This window comes from Heterodontus francisci, chromosome 19, assembly GCF_036365525.1.
Source record: "Heterodontus francisci isolate sHetFra1 chromosome 19, sHetFra1.hap1, whole genome shotgun sequence".
Taxonomy (NCBI): Eukaryota; Metazoa; Chordata; class Chondrichthyes; order Heterodontiformes; family Heterodontidae; genus Heterodontus; species Heterodontus francisci.
Window position 1 is genome coordinate 16549709 of NC_090389.1, and position 20828 is coordinate 16570536.

A 20828-nucleotide genomic window follows, 5' to 3' on the forward strand; every position below is an offset into this window, starting at 1 on the left:
TCTTCCAAAAAGAGAAAGACAAAGGATGACCTCTGAGTGCTCCAACAGCTCTGTGTGGAGAAATGCTCACCAAGATGCCAATTCAAGCTTGCCCCTTGAATGAGAAACCTTCCTCCTTGGTGTGGAAACTATGGCAATTACATTGTCTATTCAGCTCAACTTCCTACTGAGCTCCTCTGAATGGAAGCTATTCCAACATCACTATGGAACCTTGACATCACTGAAGGAAAATTGTAGGCAATATGCTTTTAGAATTTACTATGGTCTCTATATCTATCTCATTAATAATGTTTTATTATATATGCTTCATTTTTTGTGTTTTTGTTTTATTTATTTTTAGACATAGTCGATGATTGTTGATTTAGTCATAAGGAAGATTCTTTTGTTCTCCCATTAAAAGTAACTGGAACACTAATGTAACCATCATCCCGCAGAAACAATTTTCCTGCCTATTACTCAATGGAGATAGACGAGGGGCCATTGCAACAACACCATCAGCACATTGTTCTTACCTCTGGATATGTTTTCAATGATCGCTCGATGTTATCTTTCACACTCGCCTTCATGACCTTTTCTACATCTAGCAGCCAGTCCTCCACGTTTCCTGTGGGATAGATGGTTCTGAAGAGTTTAATCTCCTCTCCTTCTGCTGAGTACATATGTGTGATGTTCAGGTCCTTCTGAAAATGTAACTGAAAAAAACAAACAAAATGATTATACCCTCACATTAAAGCAACAAAATGAAAAACATAAGTCACAGAGTCGTACAACACAGAAACAGATCCTTTCGCCCATCGTGTGTGTGCCGGCCATCAAGCACCTACCTATTCTAATCCCATTTTCCAGCACTTGGCCCACAGCCTTGTATGCTATGACATTTCAAGTGCTCATCTAAATACTTCTTAAATGTTGTGATGGTTCCTGCCTCTACCACCCCTTCAGGCAGTGCATTCCAGATTCCAACCACCCTCTGGATTAAAAATTTTTTCCTCAAATCCCCTCTAAACCTCCTGCCCTTACCTTAAATCTATGCCCCTGGTTATTGACACCTCCGCTAATGGAAAAAGTTTCTTCCTATCTACCCTATCTATGCCCTTCATAATTTTGTATACCTCAATCAGGTCCCCCCTCAGCCTTCTCTGCTCTAAGGAAAACAACCCTAGCCTTTTCAGTCTCTCTTCATAGCTGAAATGCTCCAGTCCAGGCAACATCCTGGTGAATCTCCTCTGCACCCTCTCCAGTGCAATCACATCCTTCTTATAGTGTGGTGCCCAGAACTGTACACAGTACTCCAGCAGTGGCCTAACTAGTGTTTTATACAGCACCAACATAACCTCCCTGCTCTTATATTCTATGCCTCGGCTAATAAAGGCAAGTATCCCATATGTCTTCCTAACTACCTGACCTACCTGTGCTGCTGCCTTCAGTGATCTATGGACAAGTACACCAAGGTCCCTCTGACCTTCTGTACTTCCTAGGGTCCTACCATCCATTGTATATTCCCTTGCAGTGTGAGTCCTCCCAAAATGCATCAGCTCACACTTCTCAGGATTAAATTCCATTTGCCACTGCTCCGCCCATCTTACCAGCCCATCTATACCATGCTGTATTCTAAGGCTTTCCTCCTCACTATTTACGACACCAATTTTCTTGTCATCTGCAAACTTGCTGATCATACCTCCTATATTCACGTCTAAATCATTAATGTACACTATAAACAGCAAGGGTCCCAGCACCGATCCCTGCGGTACACCACTGGTCACGGGCTTCCACTCACAGAAACAACCCTCAACCATCACCCTCTGCCTCCTGCTACTAAGCCAATTTTGGATCCAATTTGCCAAATTGCCCTGGATCCCATGGGCTGTTACCTTCTTAACAAATCTCTCATGCGGGACCTTATCAAAAGCCTTACTGAAGTCCATGTAGACTACATCAACTGCTTTACCCTCATCTACACATCTAGTTACCTCCTCGAAAAATTCAATCAAGTTAGGTAGACACGATCTCCCCCTGACAAAGCCATGCTGACTATCCCTGATTAATCCCTGCCTCTCCAAGTGGAGATTAACCCTGTTCCTCAGAATTTTTTCCAATAGTTTCCCAACCACTGATGCTAGACATACCGGCCTGTAATTACCTGTTTTATCCTTGCTACCCTTCTTGAATAATGGTACCACATTCGCTGTCCTCCAGTCCTCTGGTACCTCTGCTGTGGCCAGAGAGGATTTGACAATTTGTGTCAGAGCCCCTTCAATCTCCTCCCTTGCCTCACATAGCAGCCTGGGATACATCTCATTTGGGCCTGGGGATTTATCCACTTTTAAGCCTGCTAAAACAGCTAATACTTCCTCCCTTTCAATACTAATATGTTCAAGTATATCAGAATCCCCCTCCCTGATCTCTACACCTACAACGTCCTTCTCCATAGTGAACACAGATGAAAAGTAATCAGTTAAAACCTCACCTATATCCTCCGGCTCCACACACAGATTATCACTTTGGTCCCTAATGGGCCTTACTCTTTCCCTGGTTATCCTCTTGCTCTTAATATACTTATAAAATGCCTTAGGATTTTCCTTTATCTTGCCCGCCAGTGTTTTTTCATGTCCCCTCTTCGCTGTCCTAATTACTTTTTTAAGTACTCCCCTACACTTTCTATACTCCTCTAGTGCCTCCACTGTTTTCAGTGCTACGAATCTGCCATAAGCCTCCTTTTTTTACTGATCCAATCCTCTATATCCCTTGACATCCAGGGTTCCCTTCACTTGTTGGTCCCACCCTTCACCTTAGTGGGGACATGTTGGCTCTGAACTCTCATTATTTCCTCTTTGAATGATTCCCACTGGCCTAAGTAGACCTTCCCACAAGTAGCTGCTCCCACTCCACTTTGGCCAGATCCTGTTTCATCATACTGAAATCGGCCTTCCCCTAATTCAGTACCTTTATTTCCCGTCCGTCTGTCCTTTTCCATAGCGACCTTAAATCTTACAGAGTTATGGTCACTATCCCCGAAATGCTCCCCCACTGACACTTCTACCACTTGTCCAGCTTCATTCCCTAGGATTAGGTCCAGTACTGCCCCTTCTCTTGTAGGACTTTCTACGTACTGGCCTACATATTTGCTTCTCTATCTCTCCCTGACTGTTTGGAGGCCCGTAGTACACTGTCAGCCAAGTGATTGCCCCCTTTTTGTTTTTAAGTTCTACCCATATAGCCTCATTTGAGGAACCTTCTAAGATATCATCCCTCCTTGATCAACAGTGAAATACCACCTCCTCTTTTATCCCCTTCCCTGTCACACCTGAAGATTCTATACCCTGGAATATTGAGCTGCCAGTCCTGCCCCTCCCTCAACCATGTCTCTGTAATCGCAATTAAATCATAATCCCATGTGCTAATCAATACCTTCAATTCACCTGCCTTACTAGTAAGACTCCTTGCATTAAAATAGATGCAATCCAGCCTTGCATTTTTCACTTGTGCCTTGAAGATCTATATTTTCTCTGCCCTCCAGACTGACTCTGTTTCTCTTCTATTTTTGACTGTGCATCGCCCCTTACTGTACCTCCACTCTGTATCCCATCCCCCTGCCAAATTAGTTTAAACCCCCCCACCAACAGCACTCGCAAACCTCCCAGCAAGGATGTTGGTCCCATTCCGGTTCAGGTGCAGCTTGTACAGGTCCCACCTTTGCCAGAAACAATCCCAGTGATCCAAGAAGCTAAAGCCCTCCTCCTGCACCATCTCCTCAGCCACGTATAATTCTGCTCTATCCTCCTATTCCTATACTCACTAGCACGTGGCACCGGAAGCAATCCAGAAATTACAACCTTTGAGGTCCTGCTTTTTAATCTGCTACCTAGCTCCCTAAATTCTTGTTGCAGGACCTCATCCCTCTTTCTACCTATATCGTTGGTACCAATGTGTACTACGACCTCTGACTGTTCACCCTCCCCTTTCAGAATGTCCTGCAGCCACTCCGTGACATCCTTGACCCTAGCACCAGGGAGGCAACATACCATCCTGGAGTCACGCTTGTGGCCACAGAAGCGCCAATCTGTACCCCTTACGATAGAATCCCCTATCACTATAGCACTTCAACTCCTTTTCCTCCCCTCCTGTGCAGCTGAGCCACCCGTGATGCCACAGGCAAATAAGGATCTAATATAAAGATGTATTAAGTGAGAACTGGATTTAAACAGATCTGCCTCAGACCAACCAATAGCCAGAGAGGCCTCAGACCTTTCTGCCTCCCTAAGAATTTGTAGGCACCATGTACTACCCTGCATAAGGCCTTGCTAAGGTTAGATCTCACTTAGCTAATGAGTAATGGAACAGAATGACTCAGATGGGAAATGTAACATGTTGCTCCAGTGCAGCAAGAAGTGCTTTTGGGCTGAGAAACTCTGCTAAGATAAAGTAAAGGTAGCTTTACTCCCTTACATAAACAATCCCTCCTCGTCCTTCTTGATGACTCTGCAGCCTTTGACACAGTTGGCCACACCATCCTTCTCCATTGTCATCCAGCTGGGTGTGGCTGCACTTGCTGGTTCTATTCTTATCAACCTAATCGTAGCCAGAGCATCACTTGCAATGGCCTCTCTTCCCACTTCTGTACTGTAAACTCTGGTGTCCTACAACGATCTATCCTTGGCCCCCTCCTATTTCTCATCTACCTGCTGCCCCTTGGCAACACCATCCGAAAGCAAATGCTATTTTACACATGTACACTAACAACTCCCAGCTCTACCCCTCACCACCATCTCACTTAACTTCTCCACTGTTGCTAAATTATAGACTGCTTATCCAACATCCAGTAGAAATTTCCTCCAACTAAATACTGGGAAAGCTGAAGCCATTGTCTTCAGTCCCTGCTACAAGCTCCATTCCCTAGTTACTGACATTCCCTGTCAACTGTCTGAGACTAAACCAAACTGTTTTCAACGTTGGTGTCATATGTGACCACAAGATAAGCTTCCGACCACTTAGCCAACAGTAACGTGTCAATTTCCACCTCTGTAACACACTTCACTCCTGCCTCAGCTCACCTGCTGCTGAAACCCTCATTTATGCCTGAGCTATCTCTAGACTTGAATATTCCAACACATTCCTGGTTGATCTCCCACATTCGACCCTCTGTAAACTCGAGATAAACCAAAACTCTGCTGCCTGTGTCCTTACTTGCACCAAGTCCCATTCACCTATTACCAGGGGGCCGCAATGTGTCCATACATGGACACCAGTGTCCATGGTAAAAATTTTGAGGTCCGTGATTGGCAATTTTGATTTTTTTTAAATTGAAGGTGTTTAGAGCAGAGATGGCGCTTCCAATTCGAACAAGTTCATGGTTTTCCAGCGGGTTCTATTTTTTAAAAGCCCGCCGAAAACCCTGAACTTGTCCAAATTAGAAGCACGGTCTCTGCTCTAAACACCTGTCAGCTGTGAAACTGACAGCTGCAATTTTAAAAAAACAGACCAATCACAAAGTTGCTCTGAGGAGAGTTCCCACTGTCTGCAACTGTCAGAAAGAGAGGGAGAGGGAGTGAGGGACAGGGTGGGTGGGGGTGGTGGTGGGGGTAGGACAGACAGACAGACAGAGAGAGAGAGAGAGAGAGAGAGAGAGAGAGAGAGAGAGAGAGAGAGAGAGAGAGAGAGAGAGAGAGAGAGAGAGAGAGAGAGAGAGAGAGAGAGAGAGAGAGAGAGAGAGAGAGAGGAAACAGAGAAAGAGAGTGATAGAGAGGGGGAGAGAGAGCAGGAGAGAGAGAGGGAGAGAGAGAGGAACAGAGAGAGACGACAGAGAGAGGGGGACAGGGAGAGAGGGGGGGTAACAGAGGGTGAGAGAGAGGAGTGAACAGGGAGAGAGGGAGAGAGAGAGAGAGAGAGAGCGGGGGACAGGGAGATAGAGAGGGGGCTGGGGGACAGGGAGGGGGAGAGACAGTGAGAGAGGGGGGCAGGAAGGGAGAGAGAGGGAGAGCAGAGGGGGGGAACAGGAGGAGGGGGAACGGGTGTCAGAGTGAGAGGAGGGGATGGGGAGAGAGAGAGAGTGAAGGGGGCGGAGGAGAGAGAGAGAGAGGTTGGGGAATGGAGAGGGTGCTACAGAGAGAGGGGGGAGCAGGGAGAGAGAGAGAAACGACAGGGAGAAAGAGAGAGGGGGAACAGGGAGAGACAGAAAGAGAAGGCAGCAAGAGAGAGAAGGGGCTGCGAGAGAGAGAGGACAGAGAGAGAGGGAGCAGAGAGGAAGAGAGAGGGGGAAGATGACACAGAGAGGTGGAGATGACACAGAGGGAGGAATGACACAGAGAGGGTGACACAGAGAGAGAAGGAGAGAGAGAGAGACAGATAGACAGAGAGAGAGAGAAGAGGGAGAGAGCACTATCAAGATCATTCCTGACAGGTGGACATCTATCCGAAATACTCCGCATCGCTACAAGTGTGCGGACAAACACTGACTACTTGTGCAAATTCATTATGTTTCAATGACTATGCTAGAAACTGTCATTAACTATTTTTTCTTTGCTGCGAATTGGATTAAAGGACAAGTTTTACAAGTATGTCAAAGATCAGAAACTGCAATGTGCATCATTTACTATTCAGTTTGAGGCAGATAACTGGAGTGGCCAATGTCATTTGAAAGCTGTCTGTATCATATAATTACATGACATTAATAGTGCACCTTTGCTAAAGGGTAAGAGATTTGGCTTGGACAGAAATTGATTAATCTGGAGTACAATTTTAAAGATGGTGACTGAACATTTTATAACTGAATAATACCTGCAGTAACAACTGCTCAACATTTTGCAGAAAAGCCAATTGTTAACAATTATCTTGTCAGAGCTGAATCAGAAACAACAGTGATAGACTGAGATATAGACATAAGTGAATTTAAGAGAATCGCTTTATTGGAGGAACTGAAGGGCACACTTTATTTGTAATTGTGTTTATCTAATTTTGTCATTAGCTTTGGTGAGCAAATGACATTTTGTCCATGAGAGATTCTGTTGTTTCTGTATTTTAGAATCCAGGACCTGGTTTCACAGCCAATCAAGATGACTAAACTAGTCTTGGCTACCTTCTGTTAATCTCTCTGTCACTTTCTGTCCCACTCTGCTTTTCTGTTTTACATGACTCTTCTGAAGTACAATCTGCTTCACCCTATAAAATTCTCCTGAGGTGGAGATCACTGCCCTTTTGTTAGCTGCTCTGCCTTCAGACACATATTACAAGCAGGTGGAGAAGTTGCACAGAGATCATCACAAGTTAAATTGTCTTGTGACAACAGCAGTATGAGAAATGGTCAGTCTTCCTATTGCTGATTTGTCTACTGCCTCACCTCAGTAACCACAATAACAATCCTCTCCTTGAGTTTCATGATTTATTGGATGAATTTGCACTCCTGACAGTGTGAATCCAGAGGTCATCCAATAAGGTCCATCTACCACCCCATGACATGATGTAGCTAGCGCTATTCTGTCAACAAAAGTAATTTGCTTTAGCATTGCACACTATTTTGCTTGCTAGCTGGCCAATACAGTTGTGCTGCTCTCCATTGATGTTTGTATGCTTAGCTACTTTATTTATAGGGAAAAGTGTGTTTTAAATCCGACTGTGTTTTGATGGCATTAGATTGGCAACAGACTTAATTTTGGCTATCCCTCGCAGGTGAGGATGATTGTTTTCCGAAGACGGTTGATGAAGCTGATTCAGGATCTACAGACTTTATGGCACATAGGGCATTTATTGTCATGTGGGATGTCTGGTCGTGTATTATTAATTTGGGTCATAGCTTGTTCTTTCCTCCACTCTCGCTTTTCCTCTTCATTTTGTCATCGTTGGGTCTCAAAATACTGGGATCCTTCCCATAGACTCTGCCTCCATCTGGTTCGGTCCAGGGCGATGGTCACCCAGGAATTGATGTCAATGTTTCATTTCTTCATGTTGGCTTTCAGCACATCCTTCATGTGCTTCTTTTGTCGTCCTCCGGTGTGTCTGCCCTGACTGAGCTGGGAGAAGAAGACTTACTTTGGGAGACTGGTATCTGACATCTGAATTATATGACCAACCCACCGAAGCTGATGGTGGATAATCATAGCCTTGATGCTTGTGGTACCTGCTTGTGAGAGGACACTGTTATTGGTGCGCCTGTCCTCCCACTTGATGCGTAGGATCTTCTGCAGGCAGCATTGATGAAATGACTCCAGTGCTTTGAAGTACCTCCTATACGTTGTGCATGTTTCAGACCCTTACTGTAAGGTAGGAATCATGACTGCACGGTAGACAATGAGCTTGGTTTCAGTTTTGATGTTGTGATCTTTAAACACTCGCTTCCTCAGATGGCCAAAGGCTGCACCAGCAGATTTCAGGTAATGCTGGATTTCTTCGTCAATGTCAGCCTTCTGTGAAAGATAACTTCCAAGATACTGGAAGTGTCCCACATTTTCCGGGCACTCATCATGAATCCTAATCAATGGGGCTGGGGCGTGTGCATTTAAAGCTTGCTAATGGAGGACTTTGATCTTCTGAATGTTGTGCGTAAGTCCCATTTTCTCAATATGCCTCAGTAAATACGTTGACGATTCTCTGAAGATCCGTTTTCTACACAGCACTTACTGCAGCGTCTTCAATGTATTGGAGCGCAATGACTGAAGTCGGAGTGGTCTTAATTTTGGATTGGAATCTCCTGAGATTAAATGGTTTACTGTCCATTCGATAGATAAGCTGCACTCCAGCAGGGAGCTTGTCTCAAGTCAGACGGAGCATGGCTGCTAGGAAAATCGAAAAAAGAGTTGGGACGATGACATAACCTTGTTCAACTCCTGTCTTAACCTCAAAGGGGTCTATAATGGATCTGTTGCTAAGGATTACCACTTGCATATCATCATGCAGCAGGCGAAGGATAGTGACAAATCTCCCAGAGTGCCTCATAATTTACAGAGTCAAAGGCCTTTGACACACCAAAAAATGCTATGTAGAGAGGATATGGACTTTATATACAGCTTAATAGCCCCCATGTCCGTGGCTGAGTCAATAATTTTGTCAAATATCCATGGTACACCATGTCGGTGCCTATCCCTGCCTATCACCCCTGTGATCCCTGACCTATATTGGCTCCAGGCCAAGCAGCGTCTTAAATTTAAAATTCTCATCCTTGTTTTCAAATCCCTCCATGGGCTCGCCCCCTCCCCCTCTCGCTAATCTCCTCCAGCTCCGCAACCCTCTGAGATATCTGCGCTCATCTAATTTTGGCCTCTTGAGCATCCCCGATTTTAATTGCTCCACCCTCGGTGGCCATGCCTTCAGATGCCTAGGCTCGAATCTCTGGAATTCCCTCCCTAAACCTCTCTGCCTTTCTACCTCTCTTTCTTCCTTTAAGACACTCCTTAAAACCACTCTCTTTGACCAAGCTTTTGACCATCTGCCCAAATATCACATTATGTGGTTCAGTGGCTAATTTCATTTTATAACACTGCTGTGGAAAGCAGGAACCTTGGAATGTTTTATTATGTTAAAGGCGCGAAATAGATTTATGTTGTTTTTTTACTCTGCATCGAATTGTGTTTATGCTAATCTGAGGGTGCTTGATGTTGAAACAGAGGGCTGAATTTTCACTTCAGAGGCAGGAAATAGGAGTCAGAGTTGGAACTCTCTTCCTCAAAAGGTGGTGGAAGCAGAGTCTTGGAATATTTTTATGGCAGAGGTAGATAAATTCTTGATAAGCAAGGGGGTGAAAGGTTATTGGGGGTAGGCAGGAATGTGGAGTTGAGGTAACAATTAGATCATCCATGATCTTATTGAATGGCGGAGCAGGCTCGAGGGGCTGAGTGGTCTACTCCTGCTCTAAATTCGTATGTTCGTATGTTCCAGGTTCCAAGCCTGCTCCCATGGGTTGAAACAGTCACTAACCTGGGCTTTTGACTGGGCATTCCCTTAATTGGCAAGTTCCTATCCATTTAAGGGCGACAGACAGGCTATTGAAGCTGGAGGGCCAATCAAAGGCCTTCCAGCTTGAGAGGAGCAGCAGGCTGCAGTAAAGGGTAAGTAACTGAGAGGGTGCTTCAAAAAGAAGGGGCCCTTTCACCAACTTTTTAAAAATTCAAATAAAAAACAGAAAAAACAGCCAGGCCACCGGTGTAGGGAATGGGGGTGGGGGGGGGGGGGGGGGGGGGGGTGGGGGGTGAATCCCTCTTTTGGGCAGCCTTTGGCTGCACCTACACCCTGGCAGGCAGGGAGCACCTGGAGCACTTCCTGGAGCACTGGCCCCTTAACCTACTGCTGGGCGCGTGCCTCCAGGCAGTTAAACTGCCCCCCATCGCGTCTGGATACTGGAAGCCAACTGAAAAATCCCAGTCCGCCTCCTTTAACTGCCCTTAACAAGGCACTAAATGGGCCTAATTGGCTGCCTGCCTGGTGGGTATGGGCAGCCCTATCAGGCCCTAAACCCATATTCCCTAAAATGGACGGCACCAGGAACAGGGTCAGGAAACTGATACCCCAGCCAGCAACAGTACTTTTGCGAACCTGGCGCCTCCATTACCAACCTTGGCGGGGCCCAAAATTCCTGCCCTGGGTGTCCAATATTGCAAAAAGTTAATGACTTAACCCAGAAAATAATGAACCATTTGTTTGACTTTAGTTATAGGCAAGTCGTTAGAAAGGATCACTAATTCAACAACCTTGAAAGAGAATGGTTATTAGGGAATCTCATTGTGGCTTCTGGTAAAGAAGATCTTGTCTCAACTTAGTTGATATATTTTTTTGAGGAAGTTACAAAATTTCTGGACATTAGAAGCCCAGTTGATGATGTATATCTTTTCAAAACTTCTTCGACAAAGTGCCACACAGAAGACTACTAAGCAGCATTGAGTTTTGAGGGATTGGTGGCAGAATTTGAGCTGGTTAAGGAACTGGTAGCATTTCCATAGACAGAACATAGTTATTAATGGCAGAGGTTCCTTGTAGAAACTGGTCACTTGTGGAGCCCAAGAAGGACGGATGTTGGGGCCATTCGTCTTGACCATCCTTATCAATGATCTGGATGAAGGTGTTGGGGGAACTATCTGCAAGTTTTAAAATGAGATAAGATAAGTGCAGGAAGAGGTAGGTGTCATATGTGTCTGACAGATGTCTTTCAATATGCGCTTGGATAAGAGCAACTTCAAGCATGTGTCGACCATACAGGGTTACAGGCCTGAATGGGAGAAGGGCCAGAGGGTTATAGTGCATGATTCAGTAAAGATACATGACACCTGCTGCAAGACTTTTGTGAAAGTGAATAATGTGAGGATATATTGCCAGGATAATTAAATATAAAGTCAGAAATATTATGCTTTATCTTCAGGGTCAGAAAGGAATTTCCCAGCATTTTTTAAAACCTAACTAACGGCAAATAAGATTAGAGAAAATAATGCATGGCTCAAAGACTGGTGTGATAGAAGTGGGTTCCAGTTCGTGGGGCACTGGCATTAGTACTGGGGAAAGTGGTGGCTGTACCGTTGGGGCGGTCTACACCTGAACCGTGCTGGGGTCAGTGGTCTAGCGAGCCACATAACTAGGGAAGTAGAGAGGGTTTTAAACTAAATAGTGGGGGCAAGGGATCAAATCTGGGAAGATATGGTAAATCAAGGAGTAGAGTCAAGGCATGAGATAGAGGTATTAACATGGGAAATGATAAACAGACTGTGACAGGAAGGGACAGAGAATACAAATCTAAGAGTAAATCAACAGATAAGGCTAGAGGTTACAAAAATAATAAAAGGACAAAACTAAAGGCTCTGTATCTGAATGCACGTAGCATTCAAAACTAAACAGATGAACTGAGAGTGCAAATAGAAATAAATAAGTACAATCTGATAGCCATTACAGAGACATGGCTGCAGGATGACATAGATTGGGACCTGAATATTGAAGGGTACATGGCTTATAGGAAGTCAGGAAGCTAGGAAAAGATGGAGGGGTAGCTGTGTTAATTAATGACGGTATTAGCGAAATAGAGAGGGATGACCTAAGTTCAGGAAACCAGGAAGTAGAAGCAGTTTGGGTAGAGATGAGAAATCGTAAAGGCAAGAAGTCACTTGACGGAGTGGCGTACAGGTCACCTAACATTAATCACGCAGTAGGATGGGGTATGAAGGAAGAAATAATGGCAGCTTGTCAGAAAGGTACAGCGATAATTATGGTGGATTTTAACCTACATATGGACTGGAAAAATCAGACGGGCAGAGGTAGCCTAATTGAGGAGTACATAGAATGTTTTTGGGATAATTTCCTGGAACAGTACATTCTGGAACCAGAGAGGCGGCTATACTAGACTTGGTATTGTGCAACGCAATAGGATTAATTAATGACCTCATAGTTAAGGTGCCCCTAGGTAACAGCGATCCTAATATGACTGAATTTTACATTCAGTTTGAGGGAGAAAAGAATGGGTCCAAGACTGGTATTTTAAACTTAAAAAAGGGCAATTATGAGGGCATGAAAGCAGAGCTAGCTAAAGTGAACTGGCAAATTAGGTTAAAGGATAGGTCAATAGAGATGCAGTGGCAGACATTTAAGGGGATATTTCAGAATACACAAAATAGATACATTTCAACGAGAAAGGAAAATTCCAAGGGTGGCACCCGCCATCCGTGGTTAACTAAAACAGTTAAAGATAGTATCAAACTTAAAGAAAAAGCATACAATTGCACAAAGATGGGAGGCAGGTCAGAAGATTGGACAGAATATAAAAAACAGCAAAGAATAACTAAAAGATTGATAAGGAAGGTAAAATTGAGTACGAGAGAAAGCTTGCCAGAAATATAAAGACAGATAGGAAGAGTTTCTATAGATATTTTAAAAAAGAGTTAACAAAGTGAGCATTGGTCCTATAGAAACTGAGTCTGGGGAATTACTAATGGATAATAAGGAGATGACAGATGAATTGAACAGGTATTTTGCATCAGTCTTCACTATTGAGGATACAGATAACTTCTCAGTATTAGCTGTAAGTCAGGAAATGGAAGGGAGGGAGGAACTCAAGAAAATTACGATCACCAGGGAAGTGGTACTGAACAAATTGTTGGAGCTGCGGGCTAGCAAGTCCCCGGGTCCTGATGGATTTCATCCTAAGGTGTTAAAAGAAGTGGCTAGAGAGATAGTTGATGCGTTTGTTTTAATTTTCCAAAATTCCCTAGATTCAGGAAAGGTTCTGCTAGATTGGAAAATAGTGAATGTAACTCCTTTATTCAAAAAGGGATGGGGACAGAAAACAGGAAACTACAAGCAAGTTAGCTTAACATCCGTCGTAGGGAAAATGTTAAAAGCTATTATTAAAGATGTTATAGCAGGGCATTTAGAAAAAATTCAAGGTATTCAGGCAGGGTCAACATGTTTTGTGAAAGGGAAATCATGTTCAACCAATTTATTGGAGTTCTTTGAGGGAGTTACATGTGCTGTGGATAAAGGAGAACTGGTGGCTGTATTGTACTTAGATTTCCAGAAGGCATTTGATGAGGTGCCACATCAAAGGTTATTGCAGAAAATAAAAGCTCATGGTGTAGGGGGTAACATATTGGCATGGATAGAAGATTGGCTAGCTAACAGGAAACAGAGATTAGGCATAAATGGGTCATTTACTGGTTCACAAGGTGTAACAAGTAGTGTGCCACAGGGATTGGTGCTGGTGCTTCAACCTTTTACAATTTATATAAATGACTTAGATGAAGGGACCGAAGGTATGGTTGCTAAATTTGCTGATGACACAAAGATAGGTAGGAAAGTAATTTATGAAGAAGACATAAGGCTGCTACAAAGGGATATGGATAGGTTGTGAGTGGGCAAAGACCTGGCAAATGGAGTATAATGTGGGAAAGTGTGAAGTTGTCCACTTTGGCAGGAAGAATAAAAAAGAAGCATATTATTTAAATGGTGCGAGATTGCAGAGCTCTAATATGCAGAGGGATCTGGATGTCATAGTGCATGAATGGCAAAAGGTTAGTATGCAGGTACAGCACATAATTAGGAAAGCTAATAGAATGTTATCATTTATAGCGAGGGGAATTGATTACAAAAGTAAGGAGGTTATGCTTCAGCTATACAGGGCATTGGTGAGACCAAATCTGGAGTATTGTATACAGTACTGGTCTCCTTAGACAAGGAAGGATGGAAAAGCGTTGGAGGCAGTACAGAGAAGGTTTACTAGACTAATACCTGGAATGTGTGGACTGTCTTATGAGGAAAGATTGGACAGGCTAGGTTTGTATTCGCTGGAATTTAGAAGAGTAAGAGGCGACTTGATTGAAACATATAAGATCCTGAGGGGTCTTGACAGGGTGGATGTGGAAAGGATGTTTCCCCATGTGGGAGAATCTAGAACTAGGGGTCACTGTTTAAAAATAAGAGGTTGCCCATTTAAGACAGAGATGAGGAGAAATTTTTTCTCTCAGAGGGTCGTGAGTCTTTGGAATTCTCTTTCTCAACAGACAGTGGAAGCAGAGTCTTTGAATATTTTTAAGGCAGAGATAGATAGATTCTTGATAAGCAAGGGGGTGAAAGGTTATCGGGAGTAGGTGGAAATATGGAGTAATCAGTTCAGCCATGAACTTATTGAATGGCGGGGCAGGCTCGAGGGGCCATGAGGCCTACTCCTGCTCCTAATTCGTATGTTTGTATGTAAATTGGCCCAAGAATTTTCATTTTTAATTTCTCCCAGGAGGTTGTGTGGTTTCCTGGGGACGATGGTGTACAATAGTTACATCATGCTAGGATGGGGCAGACTTGACAGAAGCAGATCATTTCCTGTCATTTTTCTATGCATTCTTTTGTTCCAATAGGAAAGTATTCCACTTGCTAAAATTAACATCTCTCCCATTGATGAACACAAAATTAAACATACATAATTTGAAAATTTTTCTTTAAATACGTCGCATTGGCTTGGAGTGTTACTAAGCCAGGTTATGAGAAGGGAATCCATTCTCTGCAATGCCAATGTGTGCATTACTAATCACACATTAATCAAGTAGACAAAGAGTCGAGAGTCCTGAAAGTTGGAGTATTGGAGTGCAAAAACACCATAATTTTGGAGGATGAAAGGAAATTTGAGCTAGGATCTGATTCTGCCAGGTCTTCACCCCTTTCTACATGTGATCCAAAATTCTAGTGGCAGGGGGCAGCACTGCTTATGCCTTCTCCCCTATCTGTCTTCAAGCACTGAAAATGGCAGGGCAACTAGGAAATCTTACCTGTTCTGCCTTTTCTGCAGCTAACACAAAAGACACAGAGAAATTAATTGCCATTAGGAAAGTGGCATCAGGTCACCAAAGGTTTTTTAAAAAGAATTGTTCTATCTTTGGCCAAAATGGCCCTCCCCACTTGACAGAGGAGTAAGGTGCAAATCAAATATTTTTGGCCCCTGTGAGCTGGATCCACAAGCAGTACCATAAATGGCATGGGCACCTGTCCCTTTATATAAATAGTCCCCCATCTCCAAGGTTTGGGATATGATAATCTCTGAGCCAAACAGGCAGCAGAAAGTTCCATCCCACACCGTTGCGCTTCTGGCAGTGCACAGCCCACCAGGAATTTCCAAGCTGAAATATCTCCCTGAAAAACATAGGGCTGAGTTTTACACCGCCCCAGCGGGTCGGATGGTGGTGTGGGGACGGCGTAAAATTGTGCGGGAGGCTCCGGGAGGTCTATCCGCCCCGCTTTTGCCTCCGGCCAGGTTTACGACATCAGGCGAGGGGTGGGAAATTGCCCGCCCACCCAAAGCCAATCAAAGCCCTTGAGTGGCCACTTAAGGGCCCTCGCCCGCCTCCACGGGTATTTTACCCGTGGCAAGCGGGCATGCTGGGGACGTGAAAGACCGTACTCCGGGAGGTGCCAGGGCAATCAGGCACAGGGTGCCCGATTGAGGGCCGCCCCACCTCCCAACCCACCCCGCGGGACCCAAGACGCCACCCCCCACCCCCCCAAACGACCACTCCAGCCTCACCAGGGAAGGACCGATCCTCCTGGTGAGGCAACCTTAACTTACCTTCCCTCCAGGCTCTTTGGCGCTGGCTGGGCTGCAGTCCCAGCAGTGGCCACCACTCCTGGTGGTGCTACTGGGACTAAGAGCTGCTGGTCCGCTAATTGGCCGGCAGCTCACGGAGGTGGGACCTCCTCCCTCAAGTGGATGGAACTCCCGTCTCAGGACGATTAAAGCCTGGGGACCCATAAAATACGGGACGGATCCCCGGGCTAGGCGGAAGCGGGTTCGCCACCGTGAAAGTCAGTGGCGAATTCCCATCCGTCTAAGGTAAAATTCAGCCCATATTCTAGATTATCACTTGCCAAAATTTAATTTCCAAGTTGAGTTAAATAAAAATTGTACTGCCTGTAGATCTTTTTCCCCCCATTCACTGGGGATTAATTCTGTGGCTTTCCTCATGCAATTCCTTGGCATTGATGCTTACTACTAAAAGATGTTTATAATGTTGTTTTACTGAACAAGATGATTGGATGCAAATGCTGGGGAATGGAACACTTTCCACGTCAGGTACCAAGCATCATCATCAGGCATTCCAAAGTTATCCATAGAACGGTTAAACACTGAGTGAAGGTTCTTCCACTCAGCATCAGCCCTAATCTCGGAAGAGTAGCTCTTATTGTAAGAGTGGCATTTTAAAAAAATCCCACATCAGGCATACTTTGGTGCTTAAGCAAGATTAGTGCCAACTAAGGTTGAATTAGCATTTGTATTGTTTTGTACTCGCTTGCCCGCTAGAAACTGGATTATGGCTCCTCAAACTCATTTCACAGAGGATTCTTATAGCCACTGACAGAGGATCCCAGAGACAGAAGGTCAGTGCTTAAGCCACTGCGTCTTAGCTTCCTCTCTTTTTTTCTTCCTTTTTGACTTACGTGAGCAATATTTTCAAAACACTTGCGCAAGTGAGGCTGAACAGCAGTGGGATCTTTAGTTTGAGACAAGATTTCAAGCAGTTCATCATCTGACAGGAAGTAGAATCTGTAATACAAAGAATGGATTAAAATTCAACACAGAACAAACAAGTTCTGCTCTTTGTGCATTTTAAAAATTCAACTATCACAATTAAACTTATCTAATTATTTTACTTAACTGAGTATCCAATGTAGAGCTGTAATATATTTACCCCCTACCACCATCCACCCCCCTCCCATTCCATCTTCAAGATAGGTTCCTCTGTGGTATTGCTGACCCCAGTGGGGCTGTAAATAACATGAATAAATAGACCATATCTAGAAGGATCTGGATCGATTGGGAGGATGGGCTTGTGAGTAACGGATGCTATTTAATGTGGACAAATGTGATATTATGAGACTGGGGAAGTGTAAAAAGCAGTGTAAACATAAGATAGTGGGCTAGAGGGGGCCACACAGGAGAGAAATCTGGTGGTACTGGTGGGTAGCTTGTTGAAGCCATCAGCATGGTGACAGATAGAAGTAGGGAAACCAAGCAAGATCTTAGGATAAATAAAAGAATAAAAGCAAAATACTGCGGATGCTGGAAATCTGAAATAAAAACAAGAAATGCTGGAAACACTCAGCAGGTCTGGCAGCATCTGTGGAAAGAGAAGCAGAGTTAACGTTTCAGGTCGCCGACCCTTCTTTGGAACTGACAAATATTAGAAATCTTCATCTTAGGATGTATGGCTGGGGAATTGCAAAATAATATTGATTGTGTATAGAACACTGGTTTGTCTCCACCTGGAGTATTTGTACAATCTGGTCACCATACAATAGGGAGGGCATTTTGGCTTTGGAGAGTGTATCGAGAAGAATTAAAATAATAATTGGGTTGATACACTTGAGCTTCAAGAAGAGATTAAGGAAGCTGTTGATGTTTACACTGCAGAAAAAGTTAAAGAGATATCTTATTGAAGTCTTCTAGTTCCCATGGGCTGTAAATAAACGTAATCTAATAAACTGCTTGACATTACCACAAACTCTGAAAGTCGGGGAGCACAGATTTAGGATTAGAAAAGGGAAGGTTTACATACAATGTATATTTAACTGCTTCACACAGAGAGTGATGAATGGTTAGAATAGACTATTCGGGGATACAATGGATGCAGATATGGTTGGCAAGTTCAAGAGGGAGTTGAGTAGTTTTTTGATAAGAGAAGCAACTGAGGGGGTAAAAGAAATATAGTATGGTATTTAATAATTTTGAGACTACAATGATCTGTTCCAATCCAGTAGGTTTTTATATTACAAAAATTGATCAGCTTGGTGAACAGTTCCAAAACTATATAAGTTAAAGGCTAAAAAGGTGGAAGCAAGAATGGAAGACAGGCAAAAAGTTTTCACCCAACAGGAAACAGAATTGTGGAATTAAGTTATTGAAGTGGATGATATAAATGGAATCAAGTGACAACTTAGTGTATGAGAAAATGGGTAAGTGGACTATTTTATTGTTTTCCGTCCCCGGTCCAAACTTCATTCCCTAGCTAACAACTCCATCCCTCTCCTTGGCAACAGTCTGAGTTTAAGCTAGTCTGCTTGCAACCTTAGTGTCACATTTGACCCCCAAGATGAGCTTTCGACCTCACATTCATGCCATCACTAAGACTGCGTTGGGAAGATGCTGGAAACTATTATTAAGGAAGTCTTAACATTGCACTTGGAAAAGCATAGTATGATTAGAACAAGTCAGCATGGTTTTACTAAAGAGAGATCCTGTTTGACAAAATTATTAGAGTTTTTTGAGGGTGTAACTCGTAGGGTAGATAACGGGGAACCAGTAGATGTCGTATACCTGGATTTTCAAAAGGCATTCGATAAGGTGCCACATAAAAGATTAATAGGCAAGATAAGAGCTCATGGTGTTGGGAGTAATATTTTAGCATGGATAGAGGGTTGGTTAACAGACAGGAAGCACAGAGCGAGCATAAATGGGGCATTTTCAAGTTGGCAGGCAGCGAATAGTGGAGTGCCACAAGGATCAGTGCTGGGGCCTTAGCTATTTACACTCTATATTAATGACTTGGATGAAGAGTAATGAATCTAGGTTTGCTGATGATACAAAGCTCAGTGGAAAGGTAAGCTGCGGGGAGGATGTAGAGAGGCTGCAAAGAGACATAGACGGGTTAAGTGAGTGAGCAACAAGATGGCAAATGGAGTATAATGTAGGGAAGTGTGAAGTTGTTCGCTTTGGTCGTAAAAATAGAAAAGCAGAATATTTTTTAAAAGGTGTAAAACTGGTAAGTGATGTTCAGAGAGACTTGGGGGTATTCTTACAAGGAACGCACAACATTAACATGCAGGTGCAGCAGGCTATTAGGAAGGCAAATGTCATGTTGGCCTTTACTGCAAAGGGATTGGAGTACAGGAATAAAGAAGCCTTACTAAAATTGTACAGGACTTTGGTGAGACCACACCTGGAATACTGTGTGCAGTTTTGATCTCCACATTTAAGAAAGGATATACTTGCACTGGAGGCCGTGCAGCGAAGATTCACTAAATTGGCCCCTGGGATCAGGGGGTTGTCCTATGATGAGATGCTGAATAAATTGGGCCTATATTCTCTGGAGTTTAGAAGAATGAGAGGCGATCTAATTGAGACATACAAGATTCTGAAAGGGCTTGATAGAGTCAAAGCTGAGAGATTGTTCCCACTGGTCGGGAAATCTAGAACACGGGGACATGGTCTCAGGATAAGGGATCAATCATTCAGGACTGAGATGAGGAGAAATTACTTCATTCAAAGGGTTGTGAATCTTTGGAATTCTCTACCGCAGAGGGTTGTGGATGCTCCATCATTGAATACATTTAAGGCTGGGACAGATAGATTTTTGGTCTCGCAAGGAATCAAGGAAGATGGGGAGCGGACAGGAAAGTGGAATTGAAATCCAAGATCAGCCATGATCGTACTGAATGGCGGAGCAGGCTCCTTGGGCCATATGGTCTACTTATGCTCCTATTTTTTGTGTTCTTGTGCCTATTTTCACCTCCATAACATCGCCCAACTCCACCCCGTCTCAGCTCATCTGCTGCTGAAACCTCTTCGTTACCTATAGACTTGACTATTCCAACATACTCCTGGTTGGTCTCCCACATTCTACTCTTTGTAAATTTGAGGTCATCCAAAATTCTTCTGCCCGTTTCTTAATTCACACTAAGTCCCGTTCCCCTATCATCCCTGTGCTTGCTAACTAACCTACATTGGCTCCCGATCAAGCAATGTTTTGATTTTAAAATTCTCATCCGTATTTTCAAATCCCTCCATGTCTCGCCCCTCCCTATCTCTTTAATCTCCTCCACAACCCTCCACGATGTCTCCATTCCTTTAATTCTGGTCTCTTATGTACCACTGATTTTAATTGCTCTACTATTAGTGGCCGCGCCTTCAGTTCCCTAGGCCTACACCTCTTTGCCTCTCCACCTCACTTTCCTCCTTTAAGACACTCCTTAAAACCTACCCCTTTGACCAAGCTTTTGGTCATCTGACCTAATATCTCCTTTTGTGGCTCTTGTGAAGCGTCTCGGGATGTTTTATTAGGTTAAAGGCGCTCAATAGATATAAGTTGGTTTGTTGTTGATGATGAAGAAAAGGATAGGCTTGTTGGACGTGATGCTTTTCATTACTCCTAAAAAGTCTTATATTTTTATAGCAAAGGAGGTCAGTAGTTAGGACCTTGGAATGTGCAGCAGCCTTCCATTCAAACAGGCTACACCAAAGATACTAATCTAACTCTGTTCCTCATCCTCCACATAAAATAAATACTTGCATTTATGTAGCGCCTTTTACGACTTAAAGCACTTTACAGCCAAAGACGCACTATTGTGGTACGTTCACCGTCGTACTGTAGAAAATGCGACCGCCAATT

The 20828-nt window shown here is 43.8% G+C and overlaps 1 protein-coding gene across 1 annotated transcript in view; it reads right to left on the bottom strand.

Annotated features, from left to right (window-relative positions):
* The window catches only part of dnah1 (dynein, axonemal, heavy chain 1), a 697254-nt gene that overhangs the window by 483212 nt on the left and 193214 nt on the right, over positions 1–20828 (bottom strand). The window contains exons 24-25 of the mRNA XM_068051405.1: positions 16882–16987; positions 513–692 (exon numbers count right to left, since the gene is read on the bottom strand). Of these exons, the coding sequence (XP_067907506.1) occupies positions 513–692; positions 16882–16987 (286 nt within the window). The remainder of the gene's footprint in view (positions 1–512; positions 693–16881; positions 16988–20828) is intronic.